A 25,439-nucleotide genomic window follows, 5' to 3' on the forward strand; every position below is an offset into this window, starting at 1 on the left:
GGGGAAAACTTCAAAAGTGCAAGGAGCTTTTCAACTTGATATTTTACACCAATATATACATACTCTGGGAAGTTTGAATATATTTGCTTGCACATATGCAGTTGAAAACATCGTTGGTTTTTAAGTGTTCCTCTTAAATGCGATGCCAATGCATGCTTAATTGCCTGTTAAAATGGCTAGTCATCTGATCTGAACATTCAAGGATTCTTAAAAGTACCATTCCTTGCCCGCATTTCTCCTCCTCCTGTTGTATGCCTCTTGAATGGTTGAGTTTAGGTGGCATTGAGGAATGAGCACAGGTTCTACTCATGTCTGCCATTAACTCAGTGGTCTGGATAATACTCCAAAATTATAAAGCACTTAACAAACATTAATTAGGCTTCACAACTCCCTTAAGAAGTAAATACTATAGTTTATACCCATTGTACACATGTGGAAACTAGGTTTTTGGAGCAATTAAGTGATTTGCCTAAAGTAACAGGGAAAGTTGATGTCAGAATCTCCTGTGTGTCAGGATCATGCCTAATTCATTAGATCACATTGTCCCTGTCATAAACAGATAGTTAAGAATTAATGCCTCTTTTACCTGTAAAGGGTTAAGAAGTTCACCTAGCCTAGCTGACACTTGACTAGAGGAACCAATGGGAGGATAAGCTGTTTCAAAAGGAAGGAGGGTAGTTTCCTTTGTTTAGGGTATGTCTTCACTACCCGCCGATACGGCAGGTAGCAATCGATTTATCCGGGATCGAGATATCGTGTCTCGTTAAGACGCGATATATCGATCCCCAAAAGCACTCCACCAGAGCGAGCGGCAGTAGCGCAGTTGACGAGGGAGCCACGGCCATCGATCCCGCGCCGTCTGGACCCCAGCTAATTCGATCTAAGATACTTCGACTTCAGCTACATTATTCGCGTAGCGAAGTTGCGTATCTTGGATCGATTTCCCCTCCCCCCCCTCCCGGTGTAGACCAACCCTTAGAGTCAGTTTTGACCGGAGTGGGAAAACTCCAGAAATCAGCCTCTTATCAAGTAGTGAGTACTAATGAAGGGAATAAATAGGTTTATGTTTATTTTCTTCGTAACTTGTCTTGGGCATTAGGGAATAATCAAACTGGGTAATTTTTGTGTAACTAAGTTTTGCCCAGGGGAACATCCTTTGTGTTTTGAATCTGTTGTCTGTGAGATCAGCTTGTATGCTATCTCCCAGAGGGTTTTCTTTTACCTTTCTTTTCTTCAATTAAAAGTCTTATTTTTAAGAATCTGATTGATTTTTCCTTGTGTTAAGATCCAAGGGGATTGGATCTGGACTCACCAGGAATTGGTGCGGGGAAGGAGGGGAGATGCTTAATTCTCCTTGTGTTAAGATCCAAGGTTTTGGATCGGTGTTCACCAGGAAATTGGTGAAGTCGTCTCTCAAGGCTACCCAGGGAAGGGAGTTAGTACTTGGGAGTGGTGGCAGCAAAACTGCAGGTCGCCATATCTGTACCCTAAAGTTCAGAGTAGGGGTGAAACCTATGACAGTCCCCCTGACAAATCACTTCATCTTTTGTGTCTGTTTCCTCATCTGTAAAGTGGTGATAATACTCACCTATCTCACTAAGGTACCCCCTCTTGCTTAATGCAAAACTTCATTTATTGACATTTACTCAGATATTGACATGGGGAAGTGTGTGGGAAAGACAATTTACCTCACAACAAACATGGGTGACTTTTCAGCCACTAACGCTATACTTGTGTTTGTGCCTCTACTGGATCAGCTATGTGGGAGGGAAGTTGGGGACAAAAGTTTAATATTGCAATATCATCCAGGACGATGTCACCCTGTGACCATGCAATTTCTAAAATACACCATGTGTAAAGTGTTGGCACAAGGTGAGGGAATCCTAGATGAATAGCTGACGCTCCTTTATTTCCCATGGGTTTGTGCAGCTGAAAAGTGTAGATATTTTGTGTTCTCTAAACGTTGTTACTGTTTTTTTTAATGATTAGCTGAGTGTGAAGCCTTATACCAGTGGTCCCCAACGCGGTGCCCGTGAGTGCCATGGCGCCCATCGGGGCATTTATGTGCACCAGCCTACTGACAAGGGAGCGCTTCCACTGGACAACCCGCCACTGAGGAGTGCGGCCGCCGGACAAACAGCTGCTGAAATGCCGCCGAGAATTGGCAATGCCAAGAAGCGTCGGTGCCGAAATGCCGCTGCTTCTCGGTGGCATTTTGGCAATGACAACGTTTCTTGATGACCCCGGTTCTCGGCAGCGACGCTTCTCGATGACGCCGCTTCTCAGCAGCATTTCGGTGGCTGGTCGTCCAGCACCCGCCACACTCTTCTGAGAACATGAATATGCTATTGCAACAGAAAGGTTGGGGACCACTGCCTTATACCTATACCACACTCCATGATAGAAAGATCCCTCTTCAAATAGTAAAATTCCTCCTTTTAATAATTCCCATTTTTGATCAGTAGCAGTGCAGCTAAAAGCATCTCTAGGCCTACAATCACAATAATGAAAAGTGAAGCATTCCATAACTGTCTTGAAATGAAACTTTCACACCGCCCATTCCCACCACATACTGAGTTAAAAACTTTAAAGGTGAAAAATAAGCATCCCAAAAAATCAGTAATGGATATTAGAAGAGCATGTTATATATTATCTTAAAACATTTTCCTTGCAAATAAATGTGTGATTCAGTATGTGAGAACACTAGTAAAGCTGGGTATAGTTATATACATATCTCAAGCTTCAGTTAACATTGCAAGAGAGACCATTGGTGTCATTAGAAATCTGTGTGCCGTTTCATAGCTCAGTTATCTCTGACACACTTTTTAGTCATGTCATGATTATGAATTCTAATTTTTTTCCTTGGTGAGGATCAAAATTTTGTGTGGTGTATTTGTTATGCCCAAAAATAGAATTTAAAAAAATAACTAAAGTTGTAACATTTTCCAGGTTTCTGATGATATCCCAAACAACTCTGGCTCTACTGTTCATGTTTGAAACCTCAATCATAGCTGCCAAGTTTTGTGTAACTCCATAAGATATTTAATATAAATTGTTTAATAAGCTAATTTGCATACACCTATACACTTCATTTTCTTAAAAAAACCTGTTGATTTAGTGATAGTGGAAAGTGCCATCTTGAGAGCCCCAGTAAATTAACTCCTCTCTTTATCTGCAGGGCAGGCTTCCCCCACAGACTGCTCTGCCAGCTTGAATTGAAACATATGGGCCCACCAAACCTCTACTGAATAGGGCAGGCTTTCAATCCTTGCTTAACTGGGATGGATTCAAACTGGTGACCTACAGGTGAAAGGCTCTATAGCTTATTACCAGTGTCCTGAGGCATCTAGTTCCTCAGTAAATGCTAATGTTACATTTTTGAGAATGAGGCTTGCTTTCTGGAAAGATAAATTTATTCACTCAACCTCTGACGTTTTTGGAGTTTACACAGGCAACATCTCTAACACATTACTGTCTCTTTTAAGTACAGTCTGCCACACCCTCTCAAAGTGACAGCTGCCATTCAGTGAAAGATCCAAACACTAAAAACAGACATTAAAAATATTAACACAACATGCATATTCACGTCTAAGAACGATGTTTTTCAATATAAAATAATTTCAACAGTTAATTATTCCAGGGTTATCACACTAATTTAAGAGAGGGAATTATATATTTTTCTCATCACATGTTCTAACTAACAACCTTCAGGTCCCCCACACAGAACTCTTCCACATGAGCTACAGGAGTAACTAGTGGTGGAAAAGAAAGAGGCTCTGATCTTTTGTGAATCAGCCTATAGAGAGAGACACGATGCACCTTTTGACAGTGGTTTACGTAACTGTTTTTGAGACAGCCTTTGAATGTTGAACATCTGGATTCCTGCACTATCTTCCTGGCTATATCTTACAGAAAGGCTGTATCTTATCTGTGGGTTCTTAACATAACATCCCACCTCCACCCTTTCAAACTCCTCCTGTCCCCCCTGCCCCCAACAACGCAAAATAAAACTTCTATATTGTCAGAAGACTCCAAAAATATATGCCAAAATTTTCAAAATTGAGTTCCTAAATATGGACTTGAGGCTAATTTTAGGCACCCGATTTTGAAAATCTTGGCTCTGTATATCACCATGGTTTCTGAACACCTGACAAGTGGTGATGTATTTATCCTCATGACTTCTCTGTGAGTTAGGGAAGTAGTAACAACATTTTACTGATGGAGAATTTATCCTTTGCTCAGGCAGAACTCTGATTTCAATGGAAATTTTGACTGAGTGAACACAGAATTTACCACAATTTCCTTGGTAGTCTACTACAACTTTTCAGCACGTTACACACAGCTTGATCAACTCTAGATCATACGACTTGTCTCAATCACCTGGGTTGTGATTGGCAACCCATGGATGTGTTTATATCTCACTGTAGGACAAAATATTTCTTTAGTTCATCAGATAGCCCAACTAAAAACAGTTGTTAGTGGATGTAAGTGAGAGAAGAATTTGATTCCAACAGTTAATATGTACCGCATTACTTGTTCTATACTGTACGTAAACAACTTTAGCAGCCTTATGCCAAAAAATCTTTAATAAAACACCAATATTTTATTGTATACACATGCACGCTTAGGTTACTAGAAACTAGGGCTGTCAAGTGATTAAAAAATGTATCGCGATTAATCGTGTGATTAATCATGCTGTTTAACAGTAATAGAATATCATTTATTTAAATATTTTTGGATGTCTTCTACATTTTCAAATGTGTTGATTTCACTTACAGCACAGAATACAAAGTGTACAGTGCTCACCTTATATTTATTTTTGATTACAAATATTTGCACTGTAAAAAAACAAAAGAAATAGTATTTTTTCAAAAGCAACAGAGGGTCCTGTGGCACCTTTAAGACTAACAGAAGTATTGGGAGCATAAGCTTTCGTGGATAAGAACCTCACTTCTTCAGATGCCAGTCTTAAAGGTGCCACAGGACCCTCTGTTGCTTTTTACAGATTCAGACTAACACGGCTACCCCTCTGATACTTGACACCATGCAAGTATTTTTTCAGTTCACCTAATACAAATACGGTCATGCAATCTCTTTATCATGAAAGTTGAACTTACAAATGTAGAATTATGTACAAAAAATAACTGCATTCAAAAATGAAACATTACTATTACTGATCCAGCAAACTCCTCAGCCAGCTCTTTTAAAACTCCTGAATGCAAGTTATCCGGACTTGCTGATTTTAAAATGTCCAATTTGAGTAGCTACTGTTTAACGTTCTCCTGAGATGCTAGTGAAATGGAAAGATATGGTTATAGCATCTGTGTTTGTTTCCCCAAATACAGAACATCAAATATTCATCAAACATTTCTGCCTTTTCTGCATATTATTGATAATAAATTCTACCCTTTCCATTCCAGTAATGGATTAATACCATTATTAGGATTCTGTTTTGTTCTTAAAAATCCTCCTTATTTTCCTTAACTCTGCTGGCTATAGATTTCTATATGTCTCTGACTCGCAGTTAAATTAAGATATCAGAGTGCTATCAAATTTGTTATTTTCTTTTGATTTTATTTTACAGAAAATCTCAAGCCTACTAACACCAAATGCATTGCCATATATCTCTTGTTTCTCCTTTGGTAGTCTTTATATAAATGTGAACTGACGGGTATCAAGAACACTTGCTACTCTTGTAAAACTATGCAAGGGAAAATATCCATGGCTTTTTTTAATGTGTGGGGTGGGCGAACGACTTATAGTTCCTTTGGTTGTTGTAAAGGAAAAGTTTGAGATACTGGGACTACTTTGTTGTGAATCAGAAGTGCAGATAGTCCTCTTGGGGTTAATATGTTCACAAAGCACTCCATTTATTACAGCCAGAGCTGCGAAAAATATTTATTGTTGGATTTTAACTTAAAAAATACGAAACAAGACCAATGGAAAATGGTTCTAGTACTGAAGATGGGCCATGAGTCATTCTTTATATACATTTTAAAACCCCAAAGTTGAGTCTTCATATATTTTACAGTAAATACTTTTTGCTTTGACTGCTGAAACTGTTTTTGTATATTTACCTAAAGCTGGTGCCTCACTGTGTGTAATAAAAGGATTTTTGCTGTCTGGAACACCCGTTACATGTTGTATATGCTTATTTTGGTACCATATTCACAGTCCAAGTATTGTATATTTTCCAAAGAACAGATAAAGAATAGATAGTGCTGTAGCACTTAGGAGCCCCAATCAGGGATCATGACCCCATTGTAATAGGAGCTGAACAAACACAAAATAGAAAATGGTCCCTGTCCCAAAGAACTTACAATTAAAGTATAAGACAAGAGACGTCTACAGACAGATGGGAGAGTACAAGGAAGAAACAAGACAAGATAGGTTTAGCATGGTAGGCAGTAGTCTTGGCACATCAGCAGCATAACTTAAGTTTTTGTATGAACCATGGAATGGATAGCAGTAATACCAGTTTCCTATACTGCCTTTTTAATATACCTCAACTGTCACCTGCTGGGAGTATCTGGAAAGGGGGATAGATAGTTGAGTCTTCACACCTGTTCAGTTCTTGGCCTTTGGGCTGATAGTGCTAGTAGTAGTGCTTAATATTATCAATTGTGGACTAGGAACTAGATTCGTATCACCAAACTGTTATGGATAGGCTAGCCACCTTGAAGCAATAAGAATTATGTCATGACTTGGGGTGTATTTGAACTGGTGACTTAGAGCTGAAAAACTCTGTGCTATAATTTATCCCTTGAGCTATCAAACCCCACAAATTCTTGCAAGTCCCATCCCTCCCCCCACATTAATTTTAACATGTATTGGGCCTTTGAAAAGCTAACAATGCCCTGGTTGTAGAATTTCTAAACAATTCTAATGTAAAGCCCGGCATCAGGTTCACTGGTATATTCTAGCAGCACCTGTGAACATGGCTTAACCATCCAGTGAAGCTGAATTTTCAGCTGCTTTGTATCACTTGAACAGTGCAAAACAACTGGAACATATCAGTGAATTTGGACCCAGATTTTTTCAAATCCTGCTTCTTGGGAATAGGGAGACAGGCCAGAAGCCAGGAGGCCTGGGTAGTGGGAGCAGGAGCAGCAGGAAGTTCCCTGGGGTAGACTGCCAGAGTCCCTGAAAAGGGTAGTCAGTGGGAACCTGCTGGAGGGGACGGGAGGGAGGGAAAGGGTATCCGGGGAAACAGCTCTGGGAGGCAGTGCTCAGTTAACTGAGCATGGGAAAATCCTGCCATAATTCCTGGAACAAGAGTAACAGAGAGGCAAAGGGGAAAATCCTGTTGAAACTATAGCCCAGGTTGGGCTGAGGAACTGTTTGTTGGTTCCTGCCTATGTTTGAAAAATAAACTACCTGGAAAGAGAGACTGAGTGTGGCATTGTGTCCTCCTTGGGCTGGGTCAAGCCAGCACCTTACAAGGGCCTGATTTTCATATTCTCTAAGGTCTCTTTCCACTTCTCACAGTGAATGGATTACCTTTACACCCATCTTAAAGCCTCTTGATACTGCCAGAGCACTACAGAAAGGGGCATTTGTGTAAATAACAGCCAATGCTTATTTTCTTACTGGTCTCTGATGCAGTGGTGGAATTATTGAAAGGCACTGATGTAGCATCCAGATGAGATTCCATGAGGAGATTTTGCAGCTAGCCGGACATGTATAGTATTTGGGGTTTAGAAACAGCAATGGCAACTTAAAATCAATTTCTTACTTTAGGCAGCTGAATGCGATTATGGTTATGCAAAATAGTGATCAAACATGCTGTTATATTCTAAATAAGCAGCTAACCTTTGAGAAGCAGCTGGTTGAAACCCTGATGAGAAGAGAAGATTCTAATCAAGCCTTGTGGTCACAATATCAAAGATTGCTGCTGGGACAGGATAAGTCCAACTGGTAAAATTTTCAAAAGCATCTAAGTGACTTAGGTGCTTTAGGAAATTTTTACCTGCAGTCTATGTAAACTGTAGACTGGAAAAAAACATTTAATACTGCATCAAAATAAGGAAAAGGGCGGGGGGGGGAAATGATTTCAAGATTCTTTGTTTCAGAGTCATTCTTCCAGAGCAGAGACAAATTGCAAGATCCTTGAGTTGTGTATCTCAGCATACTGATATGTAGCCTGTGTTTAGAAATAATCTTTTAAAATGTATGTAAAACAGAATGGGAAATAAGAACCTTGAGAGATGCTGCATATTAAACCCCTAGATAAAAGCACACCTAGTGGTATTGGGCTTAGTTTATCAATGGTTACAAAGTGCTCTAAGTGCCTCTAATTTAAGGTGCTATAGAAATGAAAAGTATTATTATTACGCTTGCCCAGGACCACCAGTTGACTCTATCTTCTAGGTAGGACTGAAACCACTGAAGGGTACATCAAGTAGCAATGATTTCCTGTCACAGCAACAACATAAGAATAGCCATAGTGGGTCAGAATAATGGTCTATCTAGCCCAGTGTCCTGTCTTCCGACAGTGGTCAATACCAGATGCTTCAAAGGGAATGAACCAAAATTGAGTGATCCATCCCCTCTCATCCAGTCCCAGCATTGGGCAGTTAGAGGTTTAGGGACAACCAGAGTATGAGTTGCATCCTTCACCACTTTGGCTAATAGCCATTGATGGACATATCTTCCAAGAAATTATCTAATTCTTTTTTTTGAGTCCTGTTATACTTTTAATCTTCACCACATTCTCTGGTAATAAGTTCCACAGGTTGACTGTGTGTCATATGAAGAAGTACTTAAGCAGCAGGTTTATAGAAACAAAATTGTTAGTTTCATTGGGTGACCTTTGATTCTTGTGTTATGGGAAGGGATAAATAACACTTTCACTTTCTCTGCACCATTCATCATTTTATAGACCTTTATCATATCCCCCTCTTAGTTGTCTCTTTTTCAAGCTGAACAGTCCGTCTTTTTAATCTCTCTTCATATAGAATCTCTTCCATGCCCCTAATCATTTTGTTGCCCTTCTCTGTACCTTTTTCAATTCTAGTATACCTTTTTGGAGATGGGGCTACCAGAACTGCATGCAGTATTCAAGGTGTGGGTTTACCATGGCTTTATATAGTGGCATGACAGTTTCTGTCTTTTTATCCTAATGATTCCTAACATTCTGTTAGCTTTTTTGACTGCTGCTGCACATTGGGGAGATCTTTTCAGAGAAATATCCACGATGACTCCAAGATCTTTCTTGAGTGGTAACAGCTAATTTAGACCCCATCATTTTGTATGCATAGTTGGTATTATGCTTTCCAATGTGCATTACTTTGCATTTATTAATATTGAATTTCATCTGCAGTTTTGTTGCCAGTCACCAAATTTTGTGAGATCCCTTTGTAACTCTTGGCAGTCTGCTTTGGACTTAAACATCTTGAATCATCTGCAAACTTTTCCATCTCACTGTTGATCCCTTTTTTTAGATCATTTATGAATATGTTGAACAGCACTGATCCCAGTAGAGATCTCTGGGGAGACCCCGCTGTTTATCTTCCTCTACTATGAAAGCAGACCATTTATTCCTGCCACTTGTCTCCTGTCTTTTAACCAATTACTTGTCCATGAGAAGACCTTCCCTCTTATTCCATGACTGCTAACTTTGCTTAAGAGCCTTTGGTGAGAGACCTTGTTAAAGGCTTTCAGAAAAGTCCATGTACGCTATATCCACTGGATCACCCTTGTCCACCCTTGTTGACCCCCTCAAAGAATTCTAATAGATTACTGAGGAGGCTTGATGTCCCTTTAAAAAAGCAGTGTTGACTCTTCCCCAACAAATTGTGTTCATCTATGTGTGGCAAGACCAAAATGGCTAACTGACTCTAGTTTAAAACCAGCAGGAATGATTCGTGACCTCAACTTCAAAGAAAAGCTGGAGCCAACGTGAGATGACAGTGGGTTTCCAAGTTCACTTGAAATTGATTGATTGCCATTTTCTTGAAAACTTCACCAAAAGAGAGAAGAAACTGGATGGTAACTCTATTATTACAGGATCTAGAAATGTTTTCTGGAGGAGAGCCAAACTGAAGATTGGTTGGCATCTACTGCTCCATGCAGTGAGGCGTTAAAAATGAAACCAGAGTCATACCACTTATTTAGAGGAACGAAGATGGAAAAGGGGCAACACGGGGAGACTGTTTTGCTGGTAGCCATATCTAACCCAGTAAGGAGGAAGCAGCCATTGAGCCTATGGCTCCCGCAGCATCATTAAACTGATCAGTCTTAGCTCCTAAGGAAATGCTGGAAACATGTCAGAGTGGTGACGAACTATTAACCAGGGAAGGCAATCTGGATTATTCAGAATGTACACTAAAAACACCGCCTCTCCCCCCACCCTAGATATTTCCTCCCAATATCCATTATCAAGAACAAGTGAGAGATCTTTTGATGTTACATCAAAGGTCTTATATGCAGCTGTATAACGATCATATCCTATATACCCCTATTGCTGTATACTCTTAATCTGCACCTGACTACCTTCATTTCTAGCAGGCTGTGGTTAAACTATGGTAGTTTCTGGACACAAACAACCAGGATATGACAGTGAGTCAAAGTGCACTAGCCCTCTCGAGCAGTTGATGATAGACGTTGATAATAGTTAATTGAGCTGATTGACCCACAACTGAAAAGCTGAGACAGGTATACTGTATCATCATAGTAAATATTTCATTAGGAACTTCTAGCAAATACTTCACATTGCTTTGCAAATTGTCTCAGAATCCTCTGAGATAGACAGGTATTATCCCTATTTTATTTCTGGGGAAACTGAGATGGAGAGAGTTTATGGCTTGGGCAAAGTCATTCGCAGAGCAGTGAACAGAACACAGCTCTCCTGACTTTGTCACATGCTTTAACCCTTTGACCCTCTTTCTTTTCTCCTACTTTGGATTCAATGCTCTGAACAGAAGTCATAATTCCTGGGGTGGTTGTGAATCCCTCTTCATGACAAAAGTTCTTTTTTCTTTTAAATAACTGAACGTCCAGTAGAGGGCTCACAGATAGTCATGCCCATATGGCTGGAGCAGGTCTACTGAGAGTTCCTTAATTTTTCTAGTTCATCCGGAACCATGATTGCACTTGCCCAAGATATGGATAATTACAAATACAAATACAAATCTCAAGCATACAAGGTGAATTTGCCGGTTCAGGATTCCCCGAAGGAAGGAAAAATAAGTGTGTCCTCTTTCTTTTTTGGCTACTTGTACTGTAGGCAATTAGTTTCCAAATGCCCTAGTACAACACACATTTCTAGAGGTTTGTCTATCCTCATCTTTCTTTTCTTGGTCAGTGAAATTTCAGTTAGAAATTTCAAGGGTTTCCAAAATATCTCCCATAAATGTTTTCTGATAGGGTGAAATCTTCATAGTCAAGGATATTGACACTTTCATTTCTGGGGTAATTTACAGAAATCCTCCCTGGTATGAAAACATCGAGGCAACTGTTTTTCAGTGGCAAATCCCTAGTAGACACCCTCTGACCGAGTTCTAATGGAGGTTTATCTCTTTTGGGGTTGGAAATCTAAGTGGTTCACTATAAGATCGCTTCAAAATGCTGTGGAATTAGGCCCTGTCTACACTAAGAGTGTTTTGCTGGCATAGTTATTCTGTCAAAATAATCTAGCATGGATACAGTTATAGTCATATATAAAAGAGTTTATATCCGTGTAAGCACAATTATACTTTTGTAACTGTGTTTGTAAAAAAAAAAAATTGCACCCCCAACTGACTTATGAGTGTCGGTAAAACTTTTAAGCATAGAGCACGCCCAAGTTTACAATGTACCACATATGGAAAGTGACAACAGGTATTCTATACTATAATGTCAAGAATCAGAGGGGTAGCCATGTTTAGTCTGGATCTGTAAAAAGCGACAGAGTCCTGTGGCACCTTATAGACAGACGTATTGGAGCATAAGGTTTCGTGAGTGAATACCCACTTCGTCAGGTGCATAATGGTAGCCTTGGAGGAGAAGGGGCTGAAAACAAAACTAAACTTAGATCAAGACATTGAGATGCAAGCGAGGTACTGTCCCACAAGGAATATGGTACTTCCTCGTCTAAACCATAGATGGCACATTGGGATGCTTTGTCTATTAGCCTGGCAAAGTCAGTGAGGCCTAACCATCAGTAAATATATTATCCTGGAAATTCTTGAAAAGATGTCAACTGAAGGGTTTTCTCCTGCAAGGGGACAAGTTCACAATTTACTCTTTTCACAAAGTTCACAAATTCTACTTACAGCCTAGATACCTATGTACTTGGATTTGGTTCTGCCTTGGGGTCCCTCCCCACCGCCCTGCACCTTCGCACAAATGGCCATGAAAACAACAGCTAGATCTCAGTGATACCATCACTCTTGACACGTGGCACTGTTCAGGGAGTACAATGGAGGTTACTGTATGATGTATCCTAATATCTTGTATATTGTGAGGTAACTCAGAAATCAACTTAATTTAGCACTGAAAGTGAGGAGGGGGGAATGCTATATTGATGATTAGAAGACTGAACCAGATAGGTTAGCTATCCTTTATATGGGCTTGGGATGCAGATTTTGGACCTGATTGTGCCATAATTACTTGCTGTGAGTAGTACCTGCAGTAAGTCCCACTGAAATCTTACTGTACAACATGACCAAATATGGCAGAAATGAACTCTATTCAAAAGTTAATTGGTGCACATCAGATTTGGGGGTTTAGTTTGACTAATTACAGAAATAGCAGTAAATCACAAATTTTAGGTCCTGATCTGAGTCTTTTGAAAGTATGATCATATTGAGGTAATGGATTTTGGTTTAGGCACATGTGTAATAGTATATATTCAAAAAAATAAATTATATGCTTAATTCCGAAAAGTAAACAAAAATGTAGACAATTGCATATAGGTTTATAAAATTCTTCTTTTGATATGCAGGTGTCACTAAAATTAACATTAGAGTTCATTGTCTCAAAAATAGACTTAACTATGCTGTACTACATTTGTAGACATTTATCCAAATTTGTTGAAATATTTAATTTTGCATATGTATTTGTATCTAGAAGAAAAGCTGCTTAATATCAGTGCTTTGTAGTCAGTTATCTTCAGGAAAAAGAGAAAACAAATGTTTAGTGGAAATAAAAGATAAACAGGCTGCTCTATTGTATATTATAGTGCCCCTCTAAAATGTTTTCAGTATACCCTTCTCTGCAGTATGGAAGAATATACTATGCAGTTCTGCAGTTCTCTCTCTGTTAGTAATTACTTGAAACAAGCATCACTTTAGTGGCCACATTTCTCTGTATTCATTTGAACAATGTTACTATTTTGTTTACCTTTCTTAGATAATAATTGTACTAGGCACTATTTTCACACTTGTTTTATTGTGTTTAAAAAATAAACAGCAAGTGAAAGTAGTTTTTCTGAAAAACAAGTCATACGTGGGAATGATGAAGTGTGGTTCGTAATATTGAAGAGGAATAAATACAAAAGTATAACCTCTTCAAAGCTGAGTTCCAAATCAATTAATGATGAACCATTATATCACAAAGTTATTGTTCTGAAATGTAAGTAAAATTAATCTTTGGTGCTGAAGGAATTTCAGAATTGCTACTTTTGGAATTCTTGAGAGAGATACAAACCTCTCTCTGTAAGGCCTCTGTATATGACTAGCATGCAGCTTAGTTTGTTCAACAAGGACTGTAAATTCTGAAAGATTTAACTTGATATGTTTGCAGGTAACATGATTGATGTGTAATTTTAGTATGAAAGGAGTATTTAGAATCTTGGCTAACTGGTATCAGTTCACAAGTTTTTATTTCTTAAACAAAGATAGGCTAGATGTTCTTAATTTTGTAAAGCATTTTAACTCCTACTTTATACCACCAATCCAGGAAAATGCAAACTGACAAAATAATTTAACTTGTGAATGCTTGTTGATCAATAGATTGGAAGAAAAATAATAATAGGGAGGGAATTAGTCTATCTGTCTTAATTTTTTTCATAACTTCTTAGAGGTGTATCATATTATAAATGCATTAGAAATGTTTTGCTCTGAGGATATGTAGCATTCCTATAAAGGTTAAATCAATAAAAATGATTTGGCCACATTCCTAAGCATGGCTAGAACAGGTAGCCCGTTGTTTAAGGTACCCTTGAATTTCTGGATCAGATCATTACGGTACAGCAAAAAGGGCTTACTCTAAAGGCTTCTTACTGTATGCAGACTTCTGTGTTTCTTCTAGAAGATATCATCAGCCTAAAAAAAAGTTTTCTGAGCTACTGAATAATAAGAGTATTTTCAAAGTCTTTATGTATATATGTCTCAATATTGTAGTGTGTGCTCTAAGTTTTAAAGGACTCTTTTTTCAACAAGAAGGGTGAAGATACTTCAGTAATTGATAAGAACCAGGTATGTAAGGACAAAATGCAGCACAAAATGCTAGAGAAATCTTTTAAATCAATTTTGAGACAAATGAGAGTCTTAAGGTGTCCAACAATTATAAATTAATTTGAATTCTTCTATTTTTATTCATATCTGATAAAATGCTGCAGCCATTAAATGCTGTTTTTTCAGTATAACTGAGCAGTTTAGTAGGCAATCTTGCATTTTGACAGCAGTGTATTTTGATAGATTTATCACATTTTAAAAGCCTTCACATTGAAGAGCTACTCTATTTTACTATTGCAAAGTAGAGCTATGTCTTATTTTGTGCATCTGTTATGCTGCTACCCGATTGACACTTCTAATATAGATGTGATGAATATCAAATGATTTCAAGATCATGTCAATGGGATTAGTGCTCAGATTTTATGCATATTTCAAATTTGCTCTCCTCATACTTTAAGAATACTTTAGATGCAAACTCATTTCTTTTTTAAGAGTGTGAGATGAGTTTCTGTTAAATTTTTAGAAGCATCTTAAAAATAACTATGGGAAAATCATTCTTAGTGTAGGGTAAAAAGCACACACTACTAGTAACTGGATTTTTATCTTTAAGATGTTTTTTAATAGTGAAAATTTGGTCAGTGAATTATCCCATATCTGGCTATGCATATTTTTTATCAGAATTGAAGCATTCCATTTCATGTGTATGTATATGTAAGTTAGTCACATCAAGTACATTCTATCCATGTGCATTGCACATGTGCCTTAAATTACTTAGTAAATGAATATTATCCCTCGGAGTGCATAGCAAAATAAGGCTATTTTACTTTTAGTCCTGCATATTGTACCTACATGATATTTTTATAGAGATATAATGTATTATGTAGTACTAAACATACAGAAAAGATTTCTCTCTGTATCTTGACAAGTTGTTTAATACTGAATTTTTTAAGATTTGTACAAGATTTTTGTATTTTAAAAAGTGTGTGTGTGTAGATATAGATAGATGAAAATTTTAATTCATAACAGGGAAGGCCTGATTGAGTTAATCAGCATATAGAATAACATCAGACTATGGACTTAAAATCTTCTTTCTACTGTATTGTAAAATTAAAAAACCATTCCAGATCTTGCATATGTATTTGTAGTCACATTGTTGCATTGAAATTCTATTTATTCTTGCTACAGTCTGAAATTGTCTGTTAAGTGAGAAAAATACACAGGCTTGTGTTTGGTGCTAAATTAAAATCTTTGATACTAACTAGACTGTGTGAATTATTTTATTGTCTATATGTGACTGGATTTTCTTTGAATGCTGTTGGTTTCCTGTAATAAAACTTCAGTAAAAATATCAGCTTGTGTTTTTGAATTTTTTAATGTTTCGGTAGATTTTCAATGTATACCTCTTAAGCAGATGGAGAGGTGTACTGAATAACAACAAAAAGTACAGTACATAGTCTTGAATGTAGAAAGTTGGATGAGATGGTGGTGGAAAGGAAGTGAAGTGAATGCCCTTTATGCATAAAATCCTTTTGGGAAAAGAGAACATTTTTACTAGTGTATACTAAGGTACACTGCTTATGTAAATAGTCACTGTTTTCTGGTCCTGTCAGTTTTAAATAAGCCATTCATTGTTATAGCTTAATTACTTCACGTTTTAAAAGAACAGTTGAGTTAAACTTTGATACTTTTGATCAGAAAACTAAAGATAAATTCAGTTGTAAATTTATATTGGTAGCCATTACCTATGGGAAGCAAGATGCACAGATTATATTAGAACACACATACAGTGCAAATTTATTAAAGTGTTCCCATTACAAAGCTGCATCTGTACGTGGGTATTGTACTTCAATTAATAACTTTAGCCCTCATAAATTCTCATTAATAAAGCCTTCCCATGCTATATTATACAAATCCTTTGATAGCCTAAAGTGACCGGGACTTGTTTGTTTTCTAATGTTTTCTATTTAAGAATTAGTTAAGTAAAATGTGGTATTTACAGAGGGTAATTACTATTAAAATATAGATATGGAATTAACACAATGTAGCATGTTTCACTATTCCCAGAATAAACAATTTTAGTGGGTCATGTCTCAGAAAAGGCTCTTAACTTTGGGCAGGTTTACGTCTAAACTTCTGTTCAGCTACAGCTATTTTCTTCTCTGCCAAAGCTGACTCTTGCTTTTTCTGCAATAAGGCTGATACTGACATTAATAAAAATACTGATATAGGGAAGTCATGTTTTAATGGCTGAAGAGAGCATTATGTATCATAATAGAATTCTTAAAAACTAAAAACAGTGTGATGAATTTGTTTCATCACTTGTAGAAATAGTATATTTCACTGTCATAAACAGCAGCTATATGGGAAAGAAGACAATCTTGGTTAAAAAATGTGGTCTCTATTTTTAACTCTTAGTTGGCCAAGGTGAACTCAACCCTGATATCCAGAAATGCTATTTCTGTTGAGTATGTATTAGAAAAGGTGAAGGTATCATAATACACCTATTTCCTTACATACACATTTTCCCAGAGGTATTGCCCCAAAAAAATTTAAATGTGGTATTTGAACCATCACTTACTGTGGTACTATCACTGTTATTTATATTGTGCTATCAGTAGACATTGCACTTTACAAATACAAAGACAAGATCCCTGCCCCAAAAAAACTTGAAATATGTCCTAATATGTTAGAAGAATAAGCTGTGCATTGCAAAGATTTGTAAACGTTACGAAATTCAGACTATTAACAAACTAGAATGTGATAGTACATCCCACACATGTATAGTTATAGTGGTAGGTTACTGGATGCTGACATAGAATATTAGATATTTTGCTTAGAGAAATACAGATATTTAGAAGTAGAGCTAGGAAAGTATAGAATTAAAATAAGCAATCAGAGTATTTAAATTTGCTTGTGTGGTACTAGATGGTAATCTTTCAGTTTAAAAATGTAAATGTATCAACTGTATATATGCGTGCACATGTGTGCATGCATGTTTGCATATACACTAGCGTTTTTCAGAAGAAATATTGCCCTTTCTAGTACCACACAGACAAATTAAAATACTGTTTCTTTTAACTCTGTGTTTTCTGATCCTTATTTAAATGATCTACAGATACTTTGAAAAAAATATAGCATTCAGAAGTAAATGGATACGTGTATGTACATAGATATAAATACACATATCTGTATATTGTTGCTCATAAAAAAGCCTCGTTATTTTTTGTTAAATTGCTGTGTGGTGATCATGTTAATTGAGTTTATTGGGCAAAAAATTAATTCACCTGCTATAATAACTGGAGGTAATAAATGTAAAACATAACATTTTATAAAATAACTCAAGTTTCAGAAAGAACAGCGCTTGTGGGTGTGCGCATGAGTATATATGTTCATACACATTGTTAATGTTGCCATTGATTTTCGTTGTGATCTGGGTTAGGTTTTTTTTGTTCTGGACAATAAAATATTATGAAACTGGCAGCCTCTGTCTTTCTCTTTTACTAAACCACAAAGTGGATTTAGATGTAAAATATCTGACCAAAAGGGATAAGTTAAACAATGGTTTGGCACACTTATGGTTCACATAAATGGGGAGGGGGAAATAAATATATATAAGGTACCTGAGTTTTAACTTTTTTTGGTAAGAAAATTAATATTAAATTATAATTCTCAGAAACTAACAATTCCAATGAAATATAGTATGTGAATAAAAAAATCACTGTCTATCAGAGAAATACTGTAACAAACCCTGTTGAATTGACTACCTGCCAAAAGTTCTTTGCCACAGGGTTTTTAGCTATAACATGTTAAAAGTTAAAACTTATTGTTAATTCCGGGACTGCCTGACTTTAATGAATGTAACATTTCTTGAAAACCAGACAGCAGAGGAAATAATGGTTTTAACCTTCACTGTTATAATAAAGGCTGTTTTATTAAAAGAGATGAGAAAATACTCCTGAAATAAACTGCTGAGAATACAGTAAATGTTATGTGAAAATGTCTGAATTTTTAAAGTACTCGCTTATATAAAGAAAAGCGAACAACGTACTTAGACTTGCTGTTTTACAGTAATAAAATTTAAAAAAATATTTGTAGTAAATTAGAATATTTTAAAGAAATATTGAATAAGTCACTCAGCGATTTAATTGGACCAATTTAAAATGATTTTAGCAGTCAGTGAATCAATATTAAACCTCTTTTCCCCACCTGGAAACAAGTTTATACATTAAATAGGAAACTTATAGCTACATGAGGAAGGCTAGATCAGTACACTGCATGCTAACAAGCAGAATAAAAAAAATACAGGAAACAGATGCATGAATAATGGACTTTTTTATTGGAAGTGTTGAACTGTTTTATGATACAGTAACTCAAGTTTAAAGTGATATTTTGTCCCTGTGCTCATCTTTAAAATATTATCTTTAGGGTGTGTTTTTCAACATATTAAGCGATAAGTCTTCTATTTATTTGTAGAGGAGAGCCTGTTTATGAAAGGAAACATGCTCTTAGATTTAAACTTTATTAACTTAAAAACAAACACCTGAGAGCAAAAGATGCACCCCCCCATTCCGTTCCCCATAAGCCTGCAGAGAGGAGTTTGAAAGAGAGAGAGAGAGAGACTATAAACACTGATGTTAATGTAAATAATATAAGCAAAATGCAATGCAAGATAACAGTAGTTTCTTGTTGGGGTCCTATGGTGGAGAGGGTTGATGTCTGGTGCACTTTGTGGATGTCTGCTGTACATGCACAAAAACTTGTGGTCAACTCTTAAGCCTGGCAAAATTTACAAGGAAAACCCCTTTGAAGATAGTGTAAGGTTTCTTAATTTATTTTTTTGAGATTGAAATACATTTATCAACATAATATGAATCTGCTTGATGTTTATTCCTCTTGAGTAATCTAAATTAATCTTTTTTTTTTTTTAAATTACAATTGAATACTGCAGTTAAACTATGGGCAAATTTGATTCTTTCAGTATTTCAAGTTTAAACCTAAAATGCTTCAGGTTTTTGCTGTTTATCTTGAGGCCCCCCTTAATTAAAATATTTTGTACTCCAGGGAATACTAAATGTGGCAGTTTATTGTAACACTTATTAACTGACAATTCCATCACCTACAATACATAGTGTTGAATTTTATTAGGTACATAGAGTAAAACATACATATGGCCTGATTTTTCAGAGGTGCTGAGCACCCACAGCGCCTGTTGACTTTCATGGTAGCTGAAGCTGAGAACTGTGGGTGCTCTGCACTGCTGTAATCCAACCAGTATGGCCTACTTCTCCCCTGCCTTGTATTCTTTAACTTCCACTGAAGACTGTTGGACATGGGGGTATTACATAATGTATGACAGGTCATTAAACACATTTATAATGTAGCTTTTACATGAAGGTAGGAACCAGCTGCAGTGTATAGTTTCAGCCCTCTTTGCAAGAATATTTTGCATATTGATTTCTTTTCCATGTATACCTGAAAGCATAAATGATGTTTGTCTCCATTACTGGTTTAGACTGTTTTGAACATATACTAGCCATAAGAGTACTAAACTGGATGTTGTTCTAAAAGCTAATCAGATAGAAAAATAAATAAAAAATAAGGAATGGTATTTTTATTCTCTTAAATACATTTTAAGGTTAATATTAGACCACCACCAAGAAGTCACACAGTTTGGGAGGACTTGCAGTATTATTGTTATACTATTAATGTGGGGGTGGTAAAGTCTTTAAATATTTCTGGTAGAGTAGTTAATACAGCATGGAAGTTTGATATTTGTACAGTTTGTAAAAGAATTTGAGGTGTTACCCTATTTTGACTTGAGTTTTCAAGTATGCACTGGTGCATCATTAATCATAGGAAATGCAAAAATAAATAATATAGTCCCTTTGGATTTTTCATGTGAATACTTACCTTTTCCTTTTTTTGTATATACAGTTGAGGTATTTAGGTAACCCCTAACCTTCTGCTTCAACAAGGAGGTACAGTATAAAAATATTACCACAGTCTTCATATGAGCAGTTCTCTCTAAGAAAACCTCTAGATGAATATTTATTGAAAAAAAGCTAAGTTGCAATACAGAATGACTTAGCTCGGCCTCAGTACTATATTTTAGACCACCAGTGTATAAAATTAAAAGCACATGGATTTTGAATCACTAGAAAAGGTTTGTAATTGATTAGCGCTCTATGAAAGTATTGAAGTAGAGTAAGGTTTGATTTGTGAATGGTTCTATTCAATAAAGATTAATCCTGTATGCTTGATAAAAATCTTAGTGCCTCTAATGAGTTAGGGTGTTTTTTTTCCTCCCTAGTTTATTTAACCATCAGATAATTCAGTGTTCTGTTAACAAACTGGAACATTTCTATCTTAGTGAATTTTACATCAGCAATGCTGATTGAACAATCCAAACGATCAGTGGTTAGTTCAAAGGAGGTAATTAAAGGAATAAATATATTTTGTTCCGTACAAACCATTTAAAATATAGTGTAGTCATGTATATTTCATGTGTTTCATACGCTTACAAGCTGTAGTGGCAGGAATCCATTCTTAATGTGAATGAGAATAGTCATCTCTTCATGGTGTTTCATATTATACTTTATATTATTAGCACTTTGCTTTATATTTTAATACAAAGAAAAGTAATGATTAAAATTGGTTGAGTTCATATTTTTATGATTATGAAATCTAGAGGTGGAATTTATAGATGATTTCTTCTTTTAGTCCACAGAAATATATAGCTTTCTGATTTCTGAATTTCTATATTTTGGATCCTCTTCTAAATTGTCTACTTTGATATAAATGCCAAATTAAATTTGTTACAAAGTGTTAGAGCAGCTCATAATCAGTTCTTGAAAGTTTTTTTTTTTTTTTAAATAGTATACATGTCATTGAGTAGTATCTTGATATAAGTGGTCATCTTTTTGTTATAAGCTTGATAAGTTTAATATTCACTTACATCTATCTACCATGGTCAATTACAAAAAGTTAGATTAAAGTATTGGCTAAATTTTTGTCTGATTTAAACTCTGGGCAAATTCACTGAAGCCAAAAAGGATGCACAGAACATATATCAGTGCAGAATGTGGTTCCTGTTATTTATAACTGATATGGTATGTATTTGAGAAGTACTACATGATCTGGAAGATCCTGTGTAAATCATGTCTACTGGATGTTTTTCAACAATTTGATATTTATTGGTTGTTTATAATTTATTCTGAGCAATTTATTGTTGCTGTAGTTTAAACATAGGTACAAAAATATAACCGTCTTGGCAAACTCAATTAATAGGTTTAAATGTAAAAGATTCAGAGTGTAAGTATACACAGGCAGAACACAGTCCAAACTTGGATTTAGCTCTCCATGTACCTGTGCTGTACAAAAGTAGTATGAGCCCAGAACACAGTTTCTGGATAATTCAGAATTTATTAGATGAAGTAGGAACATATGCCTTTTGAAGTTGCAGAAGATCTCCTGCATCAGGTGAAATAAAAATTTGCAGAGATACTGCTAAACTTTATTGATAAACAGATCAGAAGTGTGATGCACTCCACTTTCCTGGCCCTACCATCAGTCATCATTAGTTTCACAAGTCAGTTCTTAAGGAAAAAAACTCATCAAATTTAACAGGCCCAATAGGAATAAATTGTAGAACAGAATGGGAGGAGACTAAATGCAGGACCTGACTATAATGAAGATGATAGTTGAATTATGCATTCTGATACACAGCCATACCATTTTGTTAGGTTGGAAACAATGGATGAGTAACTTGGATCTTGTAGCTTCTATTCTTATTTTCTAAAGTTAAATATAAAGTTAGAGACTTTTACTTTAGAAATTCATTGTAGTTTGCCTCAAAGGACACATGTACTTGTCCAACCTTACATACACATGCAGAATTTGGAAGCATGTTGCAACACTATTCAGTAGCTTAAAGAATGACCAAGAGTAGATGAATTAAGCAGTCACCACTGCATGTTATGATGATTTTAGCCAACAAAATTTCTCCTAATCTCTTTTGGAAGTAAAAGCAAAAGAAAGTCCCTATACATGTAAACTGTATTTCCTGTTGTAAACACTGGGATAATGTGGTCTGGCTACACTTTGGCTGTGCTTCATTAAGACAGCAGTTTTAGTAGAAATGCTGCCTATTTTTTGTGTCCATGTTTTACCTCAGTACTATGTAAAGTATACCTCAGCATGATCATGTTCGGACAGCTAGTACTGAGAAGTAGCACTATGTAATAGTATCAATGCCTTTGTATATCATAAATGAAAAAAAGTCTCTCTATTCCTTAGGTATGAACTTTCTTCATGTCTGATTGTGCTCACAGACTTACAGTACATTCATGTGCTTAACTACTAGCCAGTTGAAACGTGTGAAGTAGGAGGGGTAAAGGGAACTCCAACCATCAGTTAGTTACACCTAGATTAAGCTTATATTGTATGTGCTGAAAGCATTTCTAGCATCTTTTTTGTTCTTTAAAGTGGGGGGGGGGGGGGGGGGGGAGGAGAAGTAAAGGATTAGCTACAGCCCCAACATAGTTTCAGCATGATGGACAGCATTAAGAAAATCTTGTAAGTTTTCATATACTTTTCTTGTGGTGGTCTTTCAGATAATTCAGATAGTTTTATTGACCTGTCTCAATAAATGTTTCAGTGAAAAAATATCTGATCACTGATCAAATATTAACACAGTTTGGCATGTTACTGTCATTCTTTCAACTAAAGCTCAGCTGCATTCTGAATTTTATAGAAATCAGAAAAAGTTATTCAGTCTCATTCAGTTTTATTTAATGGTCATTAATTTAATGGAGATTTAAAATGTATTTATATTGATTTTAAAAGCAGGTCAGGCAGGAAGGTTTAAAATTAGAGATGTTGGCAGTATCGCTTTATAGCGTGTGTGTACTCTCTATATGGACATGTATGTAAATATACACATGTATAATTAATTATATGATTTCATGAAGACATTTTAAAACCGATTTACGGTTTTGAATATCCAAGCCGATATTTGGCAACATTCTATTATACAGAGCTGCTATAAAAATGCTACTACATATCAAATTGAATTTCATCCACATTTTGCTTTATTTTCACAGATGAATAGTTTTTATGGAAAAACTATCTCAGTTAATTCATGACTCAAATGTAGTGAGAAAAACTGTTTTTAAAGACCAGATGCATTGTAATGCATGCTTTGCTGTGAAAGTGTGGAAACAAATGAACAGATTTTGAGGTTGGCTGTTAATTAGCACTGAATACTTTAGTGTATATATACTAAATGAATTTTCTTAGTTTACAAAACATCTAAGACAATGGTAGGGCAATTGCTAAGTCCTACATTTTATTATTTTTCTTCAGATACAGAGAACTAGCAGTGTTCTATTGTCTATTTGTCTATTGCAAAGATGCTGGAGCTCTATAAAATGTCACATTTTCTTCCCAGGTTCTTCACCTGGCGGTCTTCTGTGATATTGTTGATTGTATTCATTTAATACTTTAATTTTAATAAGCTTTTTACCTTTTTCAGAGCAGTATCTTACTTTGCTAAATGTATGTAACTGGAATCATTGACTCACCTAGGTGACAGCACACCTGCTGTCAAATACTGGAGTATAGTATAGCGACTTCACTTTGCCTAGTTTGTCAGTTAACAAATTAGTCCTTAAATCTGCATACGTTATTTATGGGAACCTCTCTTTTCATGACTATACCCAAGTATTGAACTTCAAACACAAAAACTACTATTTAACAGGTTTTTGTTTTGATGACAATCAATGATCATTCATAGAATTAAACAAACATTGTAATACTTACCCCAAAAGAAGTTTTGCTGACATGGTGTCACTGAGCTGAACAGACTGTTTGATGCCATAGTCCTTCTCTGTTTTCACACACAACTTGTATCTTCTGGTGCAAATACTGCTTGAAGCCTTAAACTGAAAATACAAACCATACCCAAACCTAGTTTTAGTATTACAGTGTGCATGGAGTGCATAAACTCTGGATTCGTTTTTTTCTGTCAAAAAATTGTGTAGCACCGATAATGTGAAAAGCAAGGAAACAAAACAAAAAGAGAATGAGCAAATATTTGAAGGACCTACTATTACTGCATAGACTGTGGTTAGAGAGCACTTACTGACTTTGTTGGTCTCAGTGGCTGGTAGTGACCTGCGGAGATTAACCATTTAAAAACCAGAGGCTTCTTGCTATCCTCCTCGAGAAAGTTTGCACCGCACTTGTGGTTCTGTGGTTGTTTGTGAGGCGAATGAAGCATTCACATAATCCAAAAAAGCAAAAGCTTTAAAACTCCTTTTTTTTTGCAAGCACTGTTACTGGAGAGACAGAATCATGTGGTTTGTGACATCACAGTCCTCAAAGTAAAGTGGGACTGCCTACCACTGTGGCTTTTCTTTCTCTCTTTCTTTCTTTTTTTTTTTTTAAATTTTATTTTGACAAAAGGCCTGTGGCAAGGCCCTTCCTGGCATCCAGAAGGATATAGCTTTTTAATTTTTGTGACTCATGAGGATTTGGAGAGAGTACAAAATGCTGAAAGAGCCCAAACTCCTGTACAGTTAAAGCATATGGACAGCAGAACTTTATTTGTACTCTCAGTGCAGGCTCCCCCCCCTTTTTTTTTCACCCCCTTTCGTTCTTTGTCTTGTTCATTATTGTGTCTGTGGAAAAGTAAGCAAAATTGGCGCAAGTGGCTGTGTGAAATTCTGAACAACAGTGCTGATTTACAATAATTTACGTCTTTGGATTGTATCACAATCTTGGGTCTGCTTCATATTTGCTGGGTGGCTGGATTCCTTCTGTTTTTCTTTTTCTTCTTGTCTTCCTATACTTGTGAATCTGTAACTCATTGTAAGAAACTTTACCTTTCCTAAGGTCTGGTAGCAGACTGCTTGTTGGGGCTGTGTTTTGTACTGTAATTGGCTGTCATAGAAGCGTTAGTCTGGGGATTCCTTTACAAATGTTAAATCATGTCTGTCTTGCTTATGTACCTTCAAGATTAGCTGGCAGCTTTATATAATGAAAATTAAGTGCAATTATATA

At 36.2% G+C, this 25,439-nt stretch overlaps 2 protein-coding genes across 9 annotated transcripts in view; one reads left to right on the top strand and one right to left on the bottom strand.

Annotated features, from left to right (window-relative positions):
• Positions 1-24,606, bottom strand: part of RUNX2 (RUNX family transcription factor 2) — a 192,361-nt gene extending 167,755 nt beyond the window's left edge. For all 3 annotated transcript variants that reach the window (XM_054021898.1, XM_054021897.1, XM_054021896.1), the window contains exons 1-2: positions 24,520-24,606; positions 24,198-24,319 (exon numbers count right to left, since the gene is read on the bottom strand). In XM_054021898.1, the coding sequence (XP_053877873.1) occupies positions 24,198-24,255 (58 nt within the window). In that variant the 5' untranslated portion in view covers positions 24,256-24,319; positions 24,520-24,606. The remainder of the gene's footprint in view (positions 1-24,197; positions 24,320-24,519) is intronic.
• Positions 1-25,439, top strand: part of SUPT3H (SPT3 homolog, SAGA and STAGA complex component) — a 445,162-nt gene that overhangs the window by 37,079 nt on the left and 382,644 nt on the right. The gene's annotated exons all lie outside the window — the stretch shown is intronic.

This window comes from Malaclemys terrapin, chromosome 3 (assembly GCF_027887155.1).
Source record: "Malaclemys terrapin pileata isolate rMalTer1 chromosome 3, rMalTer1.hap1, whole genome shotgun sequence".
Taxonomy (NCBI): Eukaryota; Metazoa; Chordata; order Testudines; family Emydidae; genus Malaclemys; species Malaclemys terrapin.